Raw genomic sequence first — 22,734 nt, 5'->3', positions numbered from 1 at the left:
TGTATGTTGAATGTATATATTCGTCCGAGTTTTATTCATTTTTTTCTTAATGCGTTGCCAAAATGTATATGATCGGGAAAAATTATCGGGAATGATTGGAATTGAATCGGGAGCAAAAAAAAAAAAAAGTAATCGAATCGGGAAATTTCGGGATCGGCAGATACTCAAACTAAAACGATCGGGATCGGATCGGGAGCAAAAAAACATGATCGGAACAACCCTAATATCTACTGTAGCCATATGTTTGTAGCAACTGGGCATTGTTTCATTCAGGTATGATTGTTTTTTTATCTAGCGGCATGAGTTGAACATGATATTTACGGTACTCTTGGTCCGTTCCTCATTGCGTCCCAAAGACTGCGCCTACTGTGTTTTACTTCCGCTTTACCTGGTACAATTCAATAATCGGAATTTGGATGTTTGTGAATCGTTCTCGAATCTTCCACGGCTGAATCGCGAATAATCTAAGAATCGGAAATTTCGCACGTCTCTAGTAATAAGCGCTCTAATATCTAGATAACCCTTGCTAAATCCTGTTTTTTTTTTTTCCTCTCATGGAACCTGCAGATGCATGAGTTGACTTGCATCCATTTTTTTTTTTTGAGGAAAGATATTTCAAAATTCTAAATTAGTCTCAAAATCAAGAAATTCTAAGTGTATCAAATGTGATACATTTGGCAAGAAGGGGTTAAAAGTCAGGTTATTAGCAGCTGTTTCTACAAAATGGATAAGCGACAAGACTTTTGTCAAGGACTGTAGCTTTTTAAAAAAAGTGATTAAAATTTTTACAACCGCTGGATAATCTGCGTATTGCCTTGTTGACCAACACAAACACTGAACAAAGATGGCAGCGACACTTGGCCATTTCTTGGCCCCTGTTTCAGAAAAATCCTAGAACCGCCAATGTCTGAAAAACTCACTCCAATTGCTGTTCGGGTATTGGCCAACTCAGTCAATGAGGGCGTGTAGTGTGTGAGTGTGTGTTCATGCTTGTGTGTGTATATATATAGTGAGTGAGTATGCATGTTGATTCAAGAGTAGATCAGGCAGGAACAGGCACGAGCATAATGGATACACAGCAAAAAGTTACTATACTCAGGGAAGGCTTCTTAGTGAAAAGGGTCAGTTTTTAAAGCACAACTGAAGATTTCTCACTTGTGGAATGTCCTCTTAAAGTGTTTTCTCCTCCAGGGTCATCTCGTGCACAACTGGAAGGCGCGCTGGTTCGTGCTGACGCCAGACAAGCTGATCTACTACAAGTACGATGGAGGGAAAAGAGATTCATGTCAGCGGGGGAAAATCATGCTGAAGGATTGCGTCATTACTTGCCCCTACCTGGAGTACGACAATAGACCCGTGAGTGTTTTTTGTCATTGCGCCTCTATACAATAGTACTGTTGATGAAATGATTACCAGATCTGAAAAGCATTGAGTATGGGATTTAAGAAAATGTATGACTTAATGTGGTTTGTCGCAAACCAATTACTGTTTTAAAATTATATTCTGATATTGCTATTTGGTATTTGACAAACCATATTTAAAATCGGTGATTATTTTCTTCATCAATATACTGTGATATCATGACATCATTGGCCAGCTGACTGGGTGCTGAGTCAGCGTCTCGGCCGGAGTCATTCTGATGATGTCATGGCCCATTTTCTTTTCTTTTCTTTTTTTTTTATATCTTACATATTTATTCATTTTTATATATGGCGGAAACATAGACAAGACTGAAAAAGCAGTTTCTGCTGTTGCACCCCTCTTTAAAAAAAACTGCTGTATTTTAAGCCAAAATAACCGTTGTGTTTGATAGAACAATATGACTATATGCTGCAATAGCACGTTCATGGCGCATTAAGCCCCCTAACTATTTTTAATTTGTCCGTTTTACCCTGGAAACCCCCATTTACATACGTCGCGCAACCGCTTTTGTTGCAACCTAGCCATAAAAAGAAGGTAAGTAATTGTATTTATTATTCGAAATGTCTGTCATTTTTAGCTTAGAATCATTAATTGATGTCTAATATTTACTTCAAAAAAAAATAAAAACGACTTTAAAACATTATTCACTCGCATATTTTAAACTTTTAAACAAATTACGTCACAATGAAAAAATTAGCGTCTGTAAAAAAGTCACGGATATCTACCTCATAACTATCGCTTAATTGTATTTTTTTCATTACTGTCGCATTTTCCCCAATATTTTAGATCAGGGGTCCCCAAACTATGGCCCACGGGCCGGATACGGCCCGCCTCCACATTTGGTCCGGCCCCCTGAACAATTTTTTTTTTTTTTTTTTTTTTCAATAGTGTTATTTATTTCCTGGCTTTTTTCTGTGAAGAACCCGGAGAGGGTTATTTGGTTATTATCTATTTCATTAATAGTGTTATTATTTTTTATTACTGTATTATATTATATTATATTATATTATATTTAGGGCTGTCAAGCAATTAAAATTTTTAATCGCGTTAATCGCAGCTTAAAAATTAATTAATCGTAATTATTCGCAATTCAAACCATTTATAAAATATGCCATATTTTTCTGTAAATTATTGTTGGAATGGAAAGATAAGACACAAGACGGATATATACATTCAACATACTGTACATAAGTACTGTATTTGTTTATTATAACAATAAATCAACATTATTAACATTAACATTATTAACATTCTGTTAAAGCGATCCATGGATAGAAAGACTTGTAGTTCTTAAAAGATAAATGTTAGTACAAGTTATAGAAATTTTATATTAAAACCCCTCTTAATGTTTTTGTTTTGATAAAATTTGTAAAATTTTCAAACAAAAATTTAAACTAGTAGCTCGCCAATGTTGATGTCAATAATTACTCATGGTGCTGAAACCCATTTAATCAGTCGCACCCAAGCGCCAGCAGAGAGCGCCAAAACACCACAAAACACAAGTAACAAATGGACATGACACTGTGCTGTCATTTTAATCTGTTTGAGCGGGACATGTGCGTTAAATGCGTCAAATATTTTAACGTGATTAATTTAAAAAATTAATTACCGCTCGTGAACGCGATAATTTTGACAGCCCTAATTATTGTTATTTTTATTTTATTTACTTTTGTTCCGTGAAGAATCCAGAAAGGGTTATTTGATTGTGGCTTTCTGAAAAACAATACATTTTTACATTTAGGCACTCCTGCAATTGTCACACTTTTTCTGTTACAAACTGACCCGGCCCCCCATCAGAGAACGGAAAAGGTATTTGGCCCTCACAGGAAAAAATTTGGGGACCCCTGTTTTAGATGATAAATAATCGATCCAAACTAAGAAAAATTGAAAAATACGTTTAAAAGGGCAAATATATGAAAATGAAAATCTCGACTACTCCTTTATGTCTGCAATTTCTGCATCGCGACCCTTGTTATATTACCATAAAATCCCCAAAAATCCGGCTGTGGCCATTCTGTTTAGTGTTGGCATTCAATTTTTGTTGTTGCTGTTGTTGTTTGTACTTCTGTCTCTCTCTCCTTCTTTTCTTCTGTCCCCCCATAATTCCTTCCTGTTCACTGCTGTATAAACGAGGCAGGTTGAATGATCACAATGGGAGTATGTCATACTTCCATTTGATACATTAAAACTGTTCAGACCAGTCGGACACTCAGATTTCCATTCTCCGTGTCAAGCAGCTAAACAGGACAGGTTAAAAAAAAAAAAGGTTTAAAAGTTACCTAGTGTGGCTTTAAATGTCATTTAGTGATTTAAAATGTATTTCTTTACGCTGGGTGCGATCGGAAATGAAAATTATTATTTATTTATTTATTTATTTATTTTACTAGTTAGTGTTCCGGCTTCAAACCAAGACCTGCGTAGACCACTTTCTGGAGGCATGTTCCCGGGAAGAGCGTGACCAGTGGGCAGGCGACATTGCCGCAGCGGCGGACAAACTGGAGGACCCCGAAGGAGCAGTCGCTAATGGCGACGGGTCACCCAGTGTCAGCCCCAGCACGCCCGGGAGCTCACAGCCGCACCACATCAACCTCAGGTGAGCTTATTTACAGCTACCGATGGCCAATGATGTCAGATATCCATGCTGTTTTCTCGTGTCTTTTGCTAGCAAAGTGCTGGAAGCCATGTATGACGTCCACAGCGGGATCAACATGTGCAACCACGTGGAGCAAGGACGCATGTACACCAACTGCTTCTCAGGTCCCACCAATGAAAATGTCTCTGTGCAATTGACGGTGATAGACGTCCAACTCATTTGAAATTTTGAAGTATGACAATATTGATTTATTTCTAGAGGAAACACGAACATTATCTTAAAAAAGTGTTTACATTTATTGTTAAAAAAATGCTTAATATTTTTCTGACTAAAATTATTTTTTTAATGCAAAGGATATATTTGTAGTATGACACTATATGATGCTTTACTTGGGATTTAGACATTTTCTAGTCAAATTTTGACTTATTATAAAATAATGAATGTTTAGTTATAAATAGGGTTGTTCCGATCATGTATTTTTGCTCCCGATCCGATCCCGATCGTTTTAGTTTGAGTATATGCCGATCACGATATTTCCCGATCTGATTGCTTTTTTTTGCTCCCGATTCAATTCCAATCATTCCCGATAATTTTTCCCGATCATATACATTTTGGCAATGCATTAAGAAAAAAATGAATAAAACTCGGACGAATATATACATTCAATATATAGTACATATATTGTATTTGTTTATTATGACAATAAATCCTCAAGATGGCATTTACATTATTAACATTCTTTCTGTGAGAGGGATCCACGGATAGAAAGACTTGTGACTTTGTATATTGTGACTAAATATTGCCATGTAGTGTATTTGTTGAGCTTTCAGTAAATGATACTGTAGCCATGCCCAAATGCATGATGGGAAGTGGAACCATAACTGTGCGTAGTGCTACCAATTGATATATCTTCTCTGCGTTGGGAAATAACATATGGTGTTAAGAAAAAGATCAATTACTACCTTGCATCCCCACATTGCTTCTCACGATATTTCTAATCATAGGGAGAGGGATTGTTAGGCTTTAGCCAATTCAAAAAGGCTTCAAATGCTTCCAAAATTCACTCTACTCATTTTACACTGCCTTTCAGCTCTCTATATAGGTAAAACGGCGCCATTACAGATTGAGCGCGACAATGCGTGAGTGGGTCATGCAGCGCATGCATTAATTGCGTTAAATTTTTTAACGTGATACATTTTTTAAAAAATTAATTACCGCCATTATCGGGATAAATTTGATAACCCTACCTTAAGCCAAAACTAAAGACTCTGGATGAGTGTAACATATTATGTCTGTAACGTTAAATACAATTAGAAAACGATTTAATTAAAAAAATATATATACAGTATATTAAAAAAAGGCATATCCGATATCTCTTAGCCGATTCCGATACTTTGAAAATGACGTGATCGGACCCAATCGATCGGTCGATCGGGACATCTCTAGTTATAAACATATATAATTACATATATTAAAAATGTATCATATTTTTTTTGTTTTCTATCCTTTTTAAACTTTTTTTTTTTTTTTTTACTTCATTTTTTTTCGGACAGTAAATATCATAGATATACTACATGTCATCTTGAGATCTTTTTTCCCCCTCAGCAGAATTAGAATGTTGCTGTTTTTTTAACTTGAAAAAAATCTTGAAAATTTGCAGCCCCATCCACTCAAAATGAATTGGATGTCTGTCACTGTCAATGACAACCAATCACTTGAAATGTCTCACACACCCTGCCCAGTCATACCCTTGTTTTTCCTGTCATCCCCCTTGGATGTCAACCGCAGTTAATAGCAGTAAATTAATTTTAAAGACACCTGATGAAGAACATATATTTTAAAAAAACATTTTTTTTTTCTTTATTCTCGCAAAGGATCCGCAGTGGTGGACTGGCTGGTGTTCGCGCAGCTGGCCCTGACCCGATCCGAGGCAGTGACTCTGGCGTCGGCCCTGCTGGAAGAGGGTTTCCTACGCACCGTGGGCCTGCGCAGCGTAGAGGCGCTACGCACCGCCGGCCCCAGTGAGCTCTTCATGGACGACTCCACCGCGCTTTACAGCTTCGTGAGTAGCAAGTCGACAGTGTAGTTTATAGTTCATCATTGAAAGTTTTGGAAGTTCAGTGTTCCCATTCAGTGTTCCCATTCAGTGTTTTGCTGTGAGCTATATTACTTTTAGAATTTGGGTGATAAATGTGCACTATTATTAAGTTATATTAAGTCTATTAATAAGTAAAAATCAATAACTTAATAACAGTGCAAAGCCAACGACAATGTGCTGCTACTTTTTCTCCAATGAGTTAAAAAGTCCAGAAGTACAATGGCGTATTAGGGCCAAACAAATAAATAAATTAATATAGGACCGTAAGACTAAAGTCTTAATGTTAGGATAATGTCATGCGTTGGTTTATTATGAGATAGAAGTCATATTAATAGAAAAAAGTCATAATATTGCGAGTATGGATGCAGTACGGCTAATATACAGTAGCTAAATTAGCTGCCACGTAACGGAATTTTCGGACTATAAGCCGCTACCTTTTTCCTTAATGTTGAATCCTGCGGTTTATAGTCTAGCGTGGCTTATTTGTTGATTTGTTTGGGTTAATATGTAACACTTAATTTGACAGCGCTGTCATAAGACCGTCATAATCATGACATGACACTATCATGGGCATTACTGAATGCTTATGACAGATGTCATTAAGTGTCATCTGACAAATTATGTCACTAACTCCACTTATGTCCAGCTTGGATCTTTTACATCCATTCAAAAGTGAGATCATTTGCCGTATAACACTAAATGACTTTTGTCATAAGCATTCATTAATGCTCATGACATGACGAATTATGATTGTCTAATGACAGTCTTATGGCACAACTGTCAAATAAATTGTTACCAAATACCATAACTAGCACTTAATGAAACAACTGGAACAGTAACTGAAGAAATAATTAGCACACAACTTGAATTTTGATTGTTATTTACATCTGTAGCGCTGCAATGCATGCTAGGAGGCATGTTGGACAACAACAGTGTTGACAGCAGGTGGCAGCAGAGGTTGACTGTCTCACCCAAGGGAGCAGTGATAGCCAAATTAAGATTCTTAAAGCAATGATTCTTGCAGCCAATTGGTTCAAAGCTTCATGGTGGTTCATTTGGTTTTATGACAGTCGCATGATAATGCTGTCAAATAAAGTATTACCGGTTAATATCTTTTGGTGTATATATCCCATAATACAGTGAGTACAGCTACTGTTTATAGTCAGTGCGGTTTATCTATGAACAAATGCCGTTTTAGTGCCAAATTTGGCGGGTGGCGGCTTATAGTGCGAAAATTGTGGTACTTCACGTAGCTCTGAATTGCCTACGTTAAAATGAACAAGTACATTGGGAGCTACGAGGATGTATTAGTATAAATCTTTATATTGACTATAAGTGAACATACGTAGGTGTGTCAAAAGATTAAGGATTTAGATATATGAGAAACAGATTCAAAATCACAGGCTAATGAGATGCTCTCAATATTATGGATTTGTAACGGAAGCAGTCATCGCTATGTAAGTACATAGCAGCTAAATTTATTTTTTATATATTTATTTATTCTTGTTATGTTTTTTTCTCATAATATTACAATTTTAATCTCATAATATCACACCTTTTTTCCTGTGATATTATGACTTTAAAGGGAACCTCGGACTTAAAGACATATAGTTTCTAATAAGCCACAATTGTTGTCTTTAACTAAAATATGATATTAAAACCAGATAAAATATTGCCATTGATTAGAGGGCGCCATGTTTTATGCGCGCAATGGACGCTCGGGGTGATGAGGTGGTTGGGCTGGACTGGGAGAATAGCTGTGCTAGCTAGCAAGTGAAGCTAGTATGATAACTAGCATGATTTTGTCACATTCTGCTGCTGGTCAGATTGTTTTGTTACAGAGCTGTGGGATGAGTTCCCGACGTCCTACCTGCATCCAATTCCTGCTCATCAGCGGTGTCTTTAAACCGATCCTAGGCAGGTTGCCGAGATATTGACTTGCTGCCATTTGACAGTTTGTATTCTCAATCCCTTCGTTGCTTGCCTTGGTTTTTTACGCAGCGAGATGTCTAACACATCGCGCACATCGGTTAAAAGTGGTAGGTACTTACTATTTGTGTTTTTATTGCGTCTTTTATTACCTTTCCATTGCCTCGAAATACTTTTTGCATGTGTTTCCCTCTCATACTTTTAAGCATTGTGTTTTCTTGTGGTAGCTTTGAAGCAGATTGTTGATCTGTTGACCACATTAGTCACATGGCATATTTTAAGCACCCTTATTTTATATCACTATGTTTAAGTATTTTCTTAAGGTATCTTTAGTATGTTCTGCCTGTATGCATCTAAACAAAACAAGCTGAAAGCACACGGTAGTACTTTGGTTGTCAAATTCGCCTCTTGTAGAACGTTTCGCCGGTATAGCACATTTTAGCAGAACACCAGTTTTGTCCTACTCTCATCTCATCTCATCCCGTCTTTGCTGTTCATTTTGCTTTTGCTGCTCGTTCTGTGAAATATTGACAGTGCTGTCCTGCTCATTAATGTTCCTTTCGGGTTCAAATTGAAAGGGTTGAACAGATGGCATATTTATGTCGCTAGAGTCATACTCTGGAAGCTCGGCAGCGTAACCATGTGACATCACCGCCCTGCGACGTCAACAACAATGGCGACCTACTAGTTAAACAATTTTTACAAATTGTATAAAAACGAAAACATCAAGAAGGGTTTTAATATCAAATTATTTTACTCTTACTATTAACGTTTATCTTTTAAGAACTACAAGTCTTTCTATCCGTGGTTCCCTTTAATCTCGTAATATTACATTGTATGACTTTATTCTTGCAATATTGCATTTTTTTCTCGTACTATTGTGACTGAATATTGAACTGCTGTCCAAAATTTGCTCATTGGCACAAAAATGAACTAATTCACAAAACGCTCAAGAAGCCAAAATGCACAACGTTTAGTTTACATTTACCTTACTTAGGCTCCAAAAACATAGAATCAAACAAGCAAGTAATCAAAATATAACCTCCATCTTTTCAACACTTTTTCCAACTTTCAGTCTGACAGTTTAAAGAAGCGAGGTTGCGTGAAGGCTGAGACCACACTGTCTGCGGTGGAGTTGAGCGGTCATGTGATCAAGAGAGGCTACCTGCTAAAACAAGTAAACAAAACTTTTTATTTTCATATTTTTGCATGTGTTTTATTCCTGGTTTGTTCTTCTCAGGGCCACAGAAGGAAAAACTGGAAAATTCGACTTTTTGTGCTGCGCTCAGAACCCTCTTTCCTCCATTACTATGACCCAACCAAGGTGCAGAAGGAAACACTGTATATTGCACTAGTAACGCACATAAACACACTGAGTCAGTCTGTGAGCCACTTCCTGTCTGATTTCAGGATGACATCAGTCCCGTGGGAGGCTTCCCCCTCCGAGGCTCACTGGTATCCTCGCTGGATGATAACGGCGTTCCCTCTGGTGGGTCTTGCAAATACATGTTTGACCATGGGGATGATTTGCAAAGCAAAGATACCCACATGGGCTATACTGTATTTTCCGGACTATAAGATGCATTTCTTTTGTCATAGTTTGGCTGGGCCTGCAACGTATACTCAAGAGCTACTTGTATAATATCAAAATATAAAATTTGACATGGTCTGAAATGTTATTTAACACTGGGCATCCATGAAATTAACATTACCCACGACTAGCCGCTTGAGGACATGCTTGGTTTGTGATTATGAAACGCAGAAAAAGAATGAGCCATAGAACACCTATTTATATTCATTTTTTGCATTATAAATGTAAGTTGCTTCAATTTACTTTAATTATATATTTTTATTACAGTAATTTCCCGAATGTAACGCACACTTTTTTCCCCCCTAAATCAATTTGTAAAATCATGGTGCGCATTATAAACGGGTACATGGATGGAGACAGAAATATAAATATATATAATATATACAGTATATAAAAAAACACTTTTTTTTTTAATTGACACGGCCACGTTGTGTTGAAGAAACGTATGCGGCGACCCGTTGCCTACTATTACGGTACATGACGTCACCATTTTGTTTCGGTAATACTTCACTGTAATCGGCTGAATGATTTTTTCCGTGTTAAATTCAGCTTTTTTTACTCTTCATAAAGCACAGAATTTAGTTTCTTAAACTCATTTGAGTCCACGTTTATTGCAGCTCCGCAACTTGGACCATAACAAACGTAAGCACACAGACTTCCTGTGTCCGTCAACTATATCTGATCCTCAGGAAACTCAAACCCAAATAACAATATTTCCTATTGTTACTGTTGTGTCAACAGCGATGAGCTCTCACGGGTTTCCGACATACGTTCTCACTTTCATTTTACCGTATCAATCCGTGGCAGAAACATTTACTCATCATGATGAAACGAGCAAGTTATACAGCAGCCTTTAAAAGAAAAGTCACATCTGTTTTGTTTTCTCCTAGATTCTGATAAGTTGGAGAAGTTGTCAAATCATATTATTACCGTAAATATTGTCAGTTTATGGTAATGAACTACCAATATGCTTGTGCTGTGTTTCACCTGTCAGTAAAATGACATTTCTGTATCTGTACATGAGCTCTGTTTTCTTGTATTCTTCTATTTATTGGTGCTAAAATTAGGGTGCACGTTATAAACGGGTACAATAATTTCCCCTAGATTTTACAAGTAAATTTGGGGTGCGCATTATATACGGGTGCGCCTTATATTCGGGAAATTACGGTTTTCGTTTATTTAAGAACTGAAAGTGCAAAAAAATTGCAAAACCGTGATATACTGTATGATTGTATTCCTATGATACCGTTTAATCCAGGATAAGGAGGTTTCCTTTGAATGATCAACGGATACAGGAAGCCATGTCTCGGTACACTTGCTGCTTTTATGAAGCAAACCAAACGTTTACGTGTTCAAAAAAATAATTGCACATCCTGCGATGGGACAGATCGCGATGGCAATATTCAAATGATATATTGTGCGGGCCGAACGTGTATCCATGCATATATCTTAACATTTTTGAATAAAATGCTGTATTTTTGTTTTTCTGAAAAAAAAAAAAAAATCTGCGATGGAAAGAGGGATCACTGTGGGGCAAATAAGTATTTAGTCAACCACTAATTGTGCAAGTTCTCCGACTTGAAAATATTAGAGAGGCCTGAAATTGTCAACATGTGTAAAGCTCAACCATGAGAGACAGAATGTGGAAAAAAAAAACAGAAAATCACATTGTTTGATTTTTAAAGAATTTATTTGCAAATCATGGTGGAAAATAAATATTTGGTCAGTACCAAAAGTTCATCTCAATACTTTGTTATGTACCCTTTGTTTGCAATAACGGAGGCCAAACGTTTTCTGTAACTCTTCACAAGCTTTTCACGCACTGTTGCTGGTATTTTGGCCCATTCCTCCATGCAGATCTCCTCTAGAGCAGTGATGTTTTGGGGCTGTCGTAGGGCAACACGGACTTTCAACTCCCTCCTCACACCGTGGCGTCAAAATGATAACACGAACGGTGAGCAAAAATCCCAGAACCACACGGGGGGACCTAGTGAATGACCTACAGAGAGCTGGGACCACAGTAACAAAGGCTACTATCTGTAACACAATGTGCCGCCAGGGACTCAAATCCTGCACTGCCAGATGTGTCCCCCTGCTGAAGAAAGTAAACGTCCAGGCCCGTCTGCGGTTTGCTAGAGAGCATTTGGATGATACAGAAGAGGACTGGGAGAATGTGTTATGGTCAGATGAAACCTAAATAGAACTTTTTGGTAGAAACACAGATTCTCCTGTTTGGAGGAGAAAGAATACTGAATTGCACCATACCCACTGTGAAGCATGGGGGTGAAAACATCATGCTTTGGGGCTGTTTTTCTGGAAAGCGACCCGGACAACGGAAAGGAAAGAATGAATGGGGCCATGTATCGAGAGATTTTGAGTGAAAATCTCCTTCCATCAGCAAGGGCATTGAAGATGAGACGTGGCTGGGTCTTTCAGCATGACAATGATCCCAAACACACAGCCAGGGCAACAAAGGAGTGGCTTCGTAAGAAGCATTTCAAGGTCCTGGAGTGGCCTAGCCAGTCTCCAGATCTCAACCCCATAGAAAATCTGTGGAGTTGATAGTCCCTGTTGCCCAACGACAGCCCCAAAACATCACTGCTCTAGAGGAGATCTGCATGGAGGAATGGGCCAAAATAGCAGCAACAGTGTGTGAAAAGCTTGTGAAGAGTTACAGACAACGTTTGGCCTCCGTTATTGCCAACAAAGGGTACATAACAAAGTATTGAGATGAACTTTTGGTATTGACCAAATACTTATTTTCCATCATGATTTGCAAATAAATTCTTTAAAAATCAAACATTGTGATTTTCTGTTTTTTTCCCCCCCACATTCTGTCTCTCATGGTTGAGGTTTACCCATGTTGACAATTACAGGCCTCTCTAATATTTTCAAGTGGGAGAACAGTACAATACCAATGACAAAGGATTGTCGATTTGGATCCCCCCGCTCCCCTTCTTTGTTTTGTTTGGCCTGTATACTCCGTCGTGGATGATCATCTTAGACTTGGAAAACATCTCTATTGGCACTCTTTTATTTATTTATTTTTTTTACAAAAAACTTCCTTAAAATTGCCCCAAAACCACCAGGAACTTATTCATAAATGCACCACAATTGACAGGAATTGGGTATTTCAGTTGTACTGAAACATAATCATATTTACTGAGCCAGCATGTTTAGGTGTAAGGTCTAATCTTTGACCGTATCCTCCCTCTGCTAGGTGTAAAGGGCAACATCCAAGGCAACCTGTTCAAAATCATCACCCAATCGGACACACATTACTTCATCCAGGCTCCCAGCAACCGGGAGAAGATGGAATGGATTGATGCCATCCGTGAGCACACGTAGCGGCACCGTGACCCAAAAACTGGGTGCAGCAATATACCCTCATGTCAAAAGTTGTTGATCATGACAGTAAAAGCCTTTTTTAGTTATTTTCTTGTACACAAGGCGTTTTCCGTGTATCCTATGCATGTTGATTTTTGAAAGATTAACTTCCAGTCATTTTTGGACTACAAGACACTACTTATTTCTCTCTATTTGACCCATGCGGCTTTTAGACAAAGCGGCTTATTTATGATTTTTCTTTTTTTTTAAGACAAACAAGCTTAATGATTTCTTGCTGAAAATAAAAAAATCCCAGGATAAGGGGAAAAAAAGTGATAGTTTTGCAAGACTAATTTGCAAAAATATTTTCCAAGGATGTAAATCTGTCACTGAGAATGATGTTAAACTCTGATAACAAAGTCAGAAAAAGTTGTTTTACCAGAATTAAGTCAGAAAATGCCTAATACATAAATATTACAAATTTTCTAGTGATGGTCATAGTATGATTAAAAAAGGAAAAAAAGCTGCATACCCCAGAATTAAGTCAGAAAATGCCTAATACATAAATATTACAAATTTTCTAGTGATGGTCATAGTATGATTAAAAAAAAAAAAGATGCATAGACACGTAGCCACGTTTACTTTATAAAAAGCCCACGAGTGTATTTCATGTGTAAGTATGTAATTGGCCAACTTTGTGTTTGTTAGAGAGCAAAGAAATGCCACGAGTCAGGGCAAGACGCTTGCCACTCCCACTTGACAAGCCCTGTCGGGCCTTGCCGCCACGCTGATTCACCGCCATAAATCGGGCACTTGTAAAATGATGTCAGAAGAGCAAATAACAATCAAGGCGATTTTATTCCAAGGAAGTAAAGTCACACAGAGGGAAATAAAAGTGCTTTCTTTAGATGAAAAGCATTAAGGCGTGACCTTTTTAAGGCGACACGAATGCAGTGAGTTTCAAAGTACAATTATTACAATGAAGAAAAGTCCAGTGACGGCAATTCTCTGTGTTTCCTATTGATGATGTATTGAAATATTCTGAGGAGAAAAAAACAACACATTTTTGAGAATCATATAATATCAGCAAATAAAGTGTTGATTTTGTAAAAGTATGTTTAAATGAAGTCGAAACAGACTTGAAAAAAAAAAGAATAGGCTATATGACCAAAAACAAAAGTCCATTATTACAACAATGAAATAGAAATATGAAAATAAAGTATTAGAATTTGAAAAAAATATATGATTGAATAACTAAGAGAATACAATTGGCAATATAGCAAGACAGAATTAAGTCAAAATATGAGATTAAAATTGAAGCTATAATCAGAGGTGGGTTGAGTAGCCAAAAAATGTTCTCAAGTAAGAGTAGCATTACTTCATAATAATATTACTCAAATAAAAGTAGTCATCCAAAAAATGTATTCAAGTAAAAGTAAAGAAGTAACCAGTGAAAAGAATGCTCAAGTAATGAATAACCTTGTGAGTAACTGCTTATTTTTGTTTCTTTTAAACAATGGTATTTTTTTTCTTTCAGCACAAACTTAACTATATGAATTGTTGTTATAATTATACTGTACAATTACCCATTGCATAACTACATTAAGCCAAAGAAAGACAGAAAAAAACCATTGAATTACAGCGAGGAAAAAAAAACAAAAAGACAGAAATGAAGCATTATTTGTCCAAAGAGCTTGAGTGCCCTCTAGTTTTCACGTGGTCAGTCGGTGCCAAATAAAAACCCAGAGAGAGGTTTAAATCCGCGCTTTCGAGACATGTTGAAGGCAGCGCTCTATGTCAAATACTTCCTTTTTTACGGTGCTTTTAAAGACGCCACGTGATTGAACAGGCTGGCATGTTAATAGAACGGCAAGCTTGCATCTGATTGGTGTAATGGATTCATGTGATTATTTTTGCGAGGTCTCATTGGTGAAATTAGTAGCGCTACTCTTAGCATCGCTATCAAAAATAAATATATATATATAGAATGAAGAGGAAAAATGTAATGACTCTTGTGTAGCCCAAAGTAGCAGAGTAAGTGTAGTGTTTTTTATTCACAAATCTACTCAAGTAAACTTAAAAAGTATGGCTTAGTAAAACTTCTCTTTGAAGTACACTTTTCTCAAAAAGTTACTCAACTAAATGTAATGGACTACAAGTAACACATTACTACCCACCTCTGGTTATAACAAGCAAAATCTTAGGGAGCTGGGCATCTAAAAAGGTAATGTTAACCTTTTTGCACTTGAAAATATGGGCGGGGGTTGGTATTTCAAATTAAGTCAAATTATAATGCGAAAAAGCCATTACTTGCACAAAATTTCAACAGAAAAGTTAACATTTTATAATACAATAAAATTACTAAACTAATAAGTGTCAATCGGTCAAATATTACAACAATAACATTGAAACATAGAATTACAAAAATAAGGTTATTTTACTGGAATAAAAATATATGAGGAAATGCAATGGCAATTAAGACAATCTATTCTAAAACTGGGACTATAACAGGAAAAATGCTTGAATTTGGGAATATATAATAAGAAACGGGGGTTGTAAATTCACAAGAATCCAGCGAAACTATTATTCAAGCCACCATTGTACATTTTCATTAGCTAAACCATTTGTGTGAGTTTGAAAAGAAGACCCGCCACCGGACAGATCTCATTATTTGCTCAAAAATCCTCAGAGGAAAAAAATAATATTGCAATTAGTACCAAGTTTGTCTTCTACGAGAGAGTATTAGGGCCAAACAAAGAAAAAAATGGGACTACGAGAATAAAGTCATTAAATTCAGAGATTAAAATGGTAAAATTATGAGAATAAGGTCACAGTGTAAGACTACGAGATTAAAAACACAATATTACGAGAAAAAAGTCGTATTATTCTGAGATTAAAGTCGTCGTATTATGTATCATTACCTAAATATTCATTGATGCAGTGTGGCTAATTTAGCTAAATTAGCTTCGACATTCTTTATATAGCTCTGAACGTGTTTTAGATTGATCTCACAAATAAAAAATCCTTAATCATTTGACATAAGGCTTTATACTAATACTTTGTCCGAGCTCCCAATTTATATGTTCATATTAACGGAGGCGGTACACAGCAACGTAAAGTACGTAGCAGCTAATTTAGCTACTTTAGCCATACTGCATCCATACATACATACTATGTTATACATACAGTATTATTATAGTATCGCAACTTTTCCCCCTTTAATAATATGACTTTTTTTCTCATAATATCCCAACTTTTCCAATTTAATATTATGATTTTATTCTCGTGGGTCCTGTTTTTTTCCTTTCTTTCTTTTTTAAGCTCTGATCCTTTTTTGTAGTCTTCATTTCACATTCTTGTGTAGTCTTAGTAAGACAGCGTTGACAGCTACATTCAGTCAGCGTGTGAGTGAAGGCACTTTGTCTTTTACAAAGTGTGACACTGTTTGACCAAACTCATCTTTTCTCATCTATTCTAAACAGAAATACGTGTTTTTCTGGCTGGTGCCTTTAGGCCACCTTGGTGAGTCTCACATCCCCGAAGACACGTAACGCTGTCAAACTGGCGAGCTGCGGGAGACGGTGGGCAAAGCCGCATAGTGGCTGACCGTCCACCAGGATGCGGAACTGCTGGTGCTCGCACACAATTTCCAGCTACACAGACAGGACACAATTAAAAAAAACATGCAGCGTTTGCTCATTTCCACATCATATCTAGTCACCGGCTGCCTTCAACGTACATTAGACGTCTATTGCATTTTGATATTCCAAATCAATGGAAGCCAATAGTTATTCAGTAAGTACATTGTTTAAAGCTGCCAAAAGTTTTATTGTTATCAACTATTTGTATTTAATATATATATTTAAAAGCAACACTTGGTAACATTTCAATCTGTATAAAATATTTTCATAACATTTGTGATAATATGACGACTGACAACTAGTTGAATGACACCTCTTATATGTCTTGTCTGTATCACTTTCACCAGCACTAATTAACTTTGAGGAAGGTGGCAGGAACCCTGCCACACAAAAAAACTACAAATGTGCTGAGTGCCTCACGGCATATGTCACTTCCTTTCCCCATTCATTATAAAGAGGGAAGTCGATACGAACGCTTTAACGCGAATTATGCAGAGATGGCAGAGCAACATGAGACAAAAAGTTTTGTCTGAGGAGGAAAAAAACGAGAGCCTACCAGGATATTCAGAGTAAACACTAGTCCGGCTTTCGCTCGCTGGCGTGACGCCCTAAACCTCCCGCGTCCCCTCACCCGAACTCGTCACCGTTAACCAGTTTTTAGCCACACTAAGCCACATGGTTGCTAATCGATATATGCTATTGTTTAGCCACAATGGATTCATTACCTTATTACTATTCGTCCTTCACACAGCCGCTGGAAACAGAAATGCTGTTTAATCCGTCTGCAGGTGACTGGGAGAGACCTCAAGGGAAACGCAGGTTTCCTTAAGGCAAACACTACCGCTTTTGTCCATCGGCGTCGCTAAAATCAACCAAACTGAAAAGTTGCAAAGTGTTGCTTTAATATCATTGAATACTCATTTGATCAAATTATTTATTATCATTTTTTTTTTCATCATCAATTAACCCTTTCATGGCTGAATTACGGTTTTTTTTTTCTTTTTTTTTTTTTTTTTTTTTTGTATTACATTCCTATAGGACAGAGGTCTCAAATTTGCACCACGCAATTATTTTGTGGCCTTGGGTTACGATGTACCCGACGTACGTAATTTCGACTTTACGATGCCGGAGTCTCACTATTTTTTTGGGTGTTTTTTTTTTTTTTTAAATAATGTTGACTTTTTTTGTGATGCATGCTTTTATCTTGGGGCAGGAAGTGGAGAGCACACGAGTAAAAGCACATGTACACACGAAGAAGAACGCATTTGCACACACGAAGAAGAACGCATTTGCGTACACGAAGAAGAGCGCATGGGCACACGCACACACGAAGAAGAGCGCATTTGTTCCAATGAAGAAGTCCCACAGCCGAGAGAGAGAGAGAGAGAGAGAGAGAGAGAGAGAGGAGGTAAAGGCTGCAAGCCTGCGTGCACATCTGTTGCTTGTGAAGCATCCACGGAGGCAATACCTGTATATAAAACCTTTTGTACTGTTTATTCTGCATTTTTAATTGTGGTCGAATACTTGGTCCACCATCCGGTGTCTGAGGAGAGGAAAGCAGTGCACCATAAACACTGTGTATAGTGGAGATGGGGTACTGCTGAACTCCAGTCGGGACGTCGTGAGTCGGCGGGGAGAATACTTCGAAGACCTCGTCAATTCCACCGACACGCCTTCCTTTGAGGAAGCAGAGTCTGTGGACTCTGAGCTGGGCATCAAAAGGTCTCTGGGGTCAAAGTCAGTGAGGTGGTTGGAAAGCTCCTTGGTGGCAAAGCACCGGTGGTCGATGAGATCCACCTGGAGTTCCAAAAGGCTCTGTATGTTGTGGGGCTGTCTTGGCTGACACGCCTCTACAACATCGTGTGGACATGGGGACAGTGCCTCTGGATTGATGGTCCCTCTTTTTAAGAAGAGGGACTGGAGGGTGTGTTCTAATTATAGAGGGATCACACTCCTCCGCCGGGAAGTCGAATCTCGGATTCAGGAGGAGCGGTGTGGTTTTTGTCCAGGCCGTGGAACAGTGGACAAGCTGTACTTCCTCGGCAGGATCCTCGAGGGTGCATGGGAGTTTGCTCAACCAGTCTATATGTGTTTTATGTATTTGGAGAAAGCGTTTGACCGTGTGCCTCGGGGGGTCCTGTGGGGTGGGGCTCCGGAAGCACGGGGTACCGAGCCCCTTGGTAAGGGCTGTTCGGTCCCTGTACGACTGGTGTCAGAGTTTGGTCCGCATTGCCGACAGTAAGTCGAATTTGTTCCCAGTGAGGGTTGGACTCCACCAAGGCTGCCCTTTTTGTCACCAATTTTGTACATAACAGAATTTCTAGGCAAAGCCGAAGCATTGAAAGGGGTAAGGTTTGGTGGCCTTAGCGTTACATCTCTGCTTTTTGCAGATAATGTGGTGCTGTTGGCTTCATCAAGCCACGACCTCCAACTCACGCTGGAGTGGTTCGCAGCCGAGTGTGAAGCCGTTGGGATGAAGATCAGCACCTCCAAATCCGAGACCATGGTCCTTAGCCATAAAAGGGTGGCGTGCCCTCTCCGGTTCTGGGATGAGATGCTGCCCCAAGTGGAGGAGTTCAAGTATCTTGGGGTCTTGTTCATGAGTGAGGGTACAAGGAGATCGACAGGCGGATCGGTGCAGCGTCTGCAGTGATGCGGACTCCTCACCGGTCTGTAGTGTTGAAGAAATAGGGCTCAGTAATCCAGGAGGGACTCGGTGTCGAGTCGCTACTCCTCTGCGTTGAGAGGAGCTAGTTGAGGTGGCTCAGGCATCTGGTTCAGATGCCTCCTGGACGCCTCCCTGAAGAGGTGTTCCGGGGATGTCCCACCGGCAGGAGGCCCCAGGGACAACCCAGGACACGCTGGAAAGACCATGTCTTTCTGCTGGCCAGGGAATGGCTTGGGATCCCGCCAGAGGAGATGGTTGAAGTGGCTGGGGAGAGGGAAGTCAGGGCTTCCCTGCTAAAGCTGCTGCCCCCGCAACCCGAACCCAGATTAAGCGGGGGATGGATGGATGGCTGGATGGATGGATGGATGGATGGATGGGGCGAGTTTATGTGATTGTTTTTTATGTGCGGACGCTAACTGATACATGCTAATCATTTGTGTGGATTGTTCTTGCTGTATCAGCAGCTAGTTATAAACGCAAATTTAAATTGCTGTTATTGAAAATGAAACTGATTTAATTAAATTTTTTACACGCAAGTGTCGAAGTCATGAGCAGCTGAATCAGGTCAGCGAACCCCACGGACGTCTGTTATCATCATTTCGGAGCTTAGCTCGCTGTCTAGCTAGGATTTAGATCAAACGTCTGGGCGAGGACGGTACAATGACGTATAATACATGTTTTTGGATAGTTATTTTGAGATTTGGAGGGTAGATAGGGGTACTTAAAGGGTTAATCCCGATTTAGGCGAAAATTCCGGTTACATCGCCAGCGTAGGAAAGGAACTCGATCGTAACCTGGGGACTACCTTTATTTGGCATCCAATTGTAGTATTAGTTTTTGCCCGCCCATATTTTGCGATAGGCAATATAAAAATATATGAATCACTTTAAATAAAGTTAAAGAATGAATTGAAGGATCCACTTAGGGAAAAACAATCCATAATTTAAATACTAATAAATAAAAAATCAATAAAAACACGCAAATAAAAAAAACAACAACCCATAAGTAACAAATATATATGAATAATTAAAAAAAAAGAAATTTTCCAAAAATAAATGCAAACAAATTCTTACAAATTAAAGAAAGACATAAATTCAAATAAGTGTGGCCCGTATGTATTTTGCACAGGGAATTTTATGTATTTACTTATTTTTGCTTTGTTTTATAAATCTCTTGTGACCCCACATAGCTTAACTCTTTGGCTTCCATTGACGGTGATAGACGTCCCACTCATTTGGACCGAGAAGGTTGGCATTTTATTGTGTGACACGGACTCTAAGAAATTACCTTAAAAGGCTCCCCGGGCGCGAAGGGGAAGAAGGATAGCGTGTTTTCTGCGGGACCCCACTTTCCCGCCAGCCGGGCGTTGCGTTGGACGGCTTTGTCCAGGAAGCTGACCTTCAGCTGGAGACCCACGTCACCTTCTGACTGCGCCTTATCCTGCTCGTCGTCTTCGTCCGCTTCCTTTTGCAGAGGTGCGCTTGACACCACCACCTCAATGCTGCACACGCATGCAACAACATGGTTAAACGGAGGAGCACCCTGAGAGCACGGACTTCTGCCTAAACAGCCAAATTCAAAGCATCACCAGATTTCTGTGGCCTTCGAACTTTGGCCCTTTCTTTTCTCATCATATCAACTACCTTGCAAATTTGATTTAAATAGGCAAATCTGTTATCAAGTTATCGCAAAATTCCTTTTCTGACCTCTGTGACATTTGACATAATTACTGCAAAATTTAATCACCTGCTTCATATTGCAAACATATCCTGCAGGTTTACTGGTAATATGTGTATTTGTTCTAGAGTTTGTTTTTTTTAACACAAATAGACAGACAGACATACAGAAATAAATAAATAACCTAATGGCGGAGGTAAAAATGACTTGTAATAACCCTATCTAACAATATTTGACATTTCCTCAAAGCAGATAAGAAGCAAAACAAAATATCTAAACCATGACTTTAAATATAATGGAATTAATCTACTTTGTATCTGTGAATTGTGATATTTGGAATTATTCTACTATAAATTAGGATAGGGAAAAAAAATACATTTGTATTATTTTTCAAAAATAATTTACATTATTTTATATTTGAGTTGAAATCACAAAGTTTGTCTTAAAGAAAACAATTTAAATATTCATTAAATGTGAAACTTTAATTAAAATAAAAATTTAATTCATCCATTTCAATTATAATGATTCATTCTGAAGTCAGTAAAAAATAAAAAGTTCATGTAATTATGGTTCAAAATAGTAAATACATGATTTAAAAAAAAGATGTTAAATTGTTAATAAATTAATATGAAAACATTGTGCATTGAACACCTGGAAATTGCTCCAATTAAAATGAAACAGAAGTAAAAGAATTCAGGGGGAAAATATTGACAAAAAACAAAACAAAACAAGAAGTAACCTGGTTTAGAAAAAAGTACTTATCATTGGTGTAAAATGCATAATCTTGAAATCCTTCTGCATTCTTGTGCAATTTATGAAGAAATCACAATTACTGTTTATTTTCCCTCCCTTTGTGTTAATAATGTTATGCTACCTTGTTTTAATGAAAAAATATTGGACTTCTCATGATCCTTTTGTTTCAAAAGCACAAAATGTTTTTTTTGTTTTAAACTGCCTTTCAATTGTTCATGAATGAATCGTATTACTATGCAAATATTTTCCCGTAACCTACATCACAAACAACATCATGCTATTTCAACTTCAGTGCATTCCTGCGTGCGGCCGCAGTTGATTTTTTACTGGATGCCCAAACACTGACCTCTTGGGCTTCTTGTCAACAATCCCCATCACCACCAGCTTCATCGAAGGTCGCAGGCCGCCCTTAATCTCTCCGATGTACTCCTCCTGTGCAAGACAATGGCTTAGCATGACAGACTGTCGGGCCCTCCACTACCCCTCTCGCCATTGTTCATCATTCCTCTTGTTTTTTAGAAGAAAGATAATCAAGGGTACATACATTTCCTTTCTTGTCCTTGTCCTCCATTCTAGTCAGGGTGTGACGCAGGACTGTAGCGTTCTGGAGAAGCGATGCCAAGTGAGGAGGATGGTGGATGATCATCCACCGGCAAACCCCGCCTGTTGCCATAGAGACAGCCTCCACCATCAGGTGGGAGGTGACTAGAGACGGGAGTTCATTCAAAACGTCTTGTGACAAACTCTATACTTGTGTGGTTGTTACCCTTAAATTTGTTTGCATCTTTTTATTGTCATCTTGTCTTTTCTGCACAAATTTGACCTTGATCACTGTATGAAAGTCCTCACAAGCTATAAAATGTAAGACACTTTCTTACTTTTGTGTTAAAGCTCGAGAAAATCATAGTAATTTGAATGCATTTAAAGGCACTGAGATAAACGAGATTTGTTCACAAATTAACAAAAATAATGGCTTCCCTCGTCAAGTGGTAGTTCAAGTAAAAAAAAAAAAAAACACCAAAAAACATTTATTGT

The 22,734-nt window shown here is 38.2% G+C and overlaps 2 protein-coding genes across 2 annotated transcripts; one reads left to right on the top strand and one right to left on the bottom strand.

The window, feature by feature from the left end:
- The first annotated feature begins 699 nt into the window (after positions 1-699).
- plek2 (pleckstrin 2) lies at positions 700-14,871 on the top strand. Its single transcript, XM_057858951.1, has 9 exons — positions 700-1,121; positions 1,192-1,356; positions 3,810-4,015; positions 4,088-4,179; positions 5,890-6,077; positions 9,118-9,219; positions 9,283-9,366; positions 9,453-9,531; positions 12,854-14,871. The coding sequence occupies exons 1-9, from the start codon at positions 1,020-1,022 to the stop codon at positions 12,979-12,981; spliced, it is 1,146 nt and encodes a 381-aa protein (XP_057714934.1). The 5' UTR covers positions 700-1,019; the 3' UTR covers positions 12,982-14,871.
- si:ch211-10a23.2 (Galectin-related protein A-like) lies at positions 13,800-22,414 on the bottom strand. Its single transcript, XM_057858953.1, has 4 exons — positions 22,244-22,414; positions 22,046-22,131; positions 20,557-20,770; positions 13,800-16,613 (listed from the first exon to the last, which is right to left on the bottom strand). Exons 1-4 carry the CDS (start codon positions 22,388-22,390, stop codon positions 16,470-16,472), a joined length of 591 nt encoding a protein of 196 aa, XP_057714936.1. The 5' UTR covers positions 22,391-22,414; the 3' UTR covers positions 13,800-16,469.
- Positions 22,415-22,734: the final 320 nt, after the last annotated feature.

Source organism: Corythoichthys intestinalis, chromosome 15, assembly GCF_030265065.1.
Source record: "Corythoichthys intestinalis isolate RoL2023-P3 chromosome 15, ASM3026506v1, whole genome shotgun sequence".
NCBI lineage: Eukaryota > Metazoa > Chordata > Actinopteri > Syngnathiformes > Syngnathidae > Corythoichthys > Corythoichthys intestinalis.
This window is presented reverse-complemented; position numbering and strand designations above follow the sequence as displayed.

Bases quoted from the DNA above. Each gene is read 5' to 3' on its own strand.
- plek2 (XM_057858951.1), top strand. From the start codon at position 1,020: ATGCATGTTGATTCAAGAGTAGATCAGGCAGGAACAGGCACGAGCATA. The intron at 4,016-4,087 runs GTGAGCTTATTT...GTCTTTTGCTAG, and splicing joins CCGCACCACATCAACCTCAG to CAAAGTGCTGGAAGCCATGT. The intron at 9,220-9,282 runs GTAAACAAAACT...TGTTCTTCTCAG, and splicing joins GAGGCTACCTGCTAAAACAA to GGCCACAGAAGGAAAAACTG.
- si:ch211-10a23.2 (XM_057858953.1), bottom strand. From the start codon at position 22,390: ATGGTGGAGGCTGTCTCTATGGCAACAGGCGGGGTTTGCCGGTGGATG. The intron at 22,132-22,243 runs GTATGTACCCTT...TGTCTTGCACAG, and splicing joins ACAAGGACAAGAAAGGAAAT to GAGGAGTACATCGGAGAGAT. The intron at 20,771-22,045 runs GTCAGTGTTTGG...ATGCGTGTGCAG, and splicing joins GTTGACAAGAAGCCCAAGAG to CATTGAGGTGGTGGTGTCAA.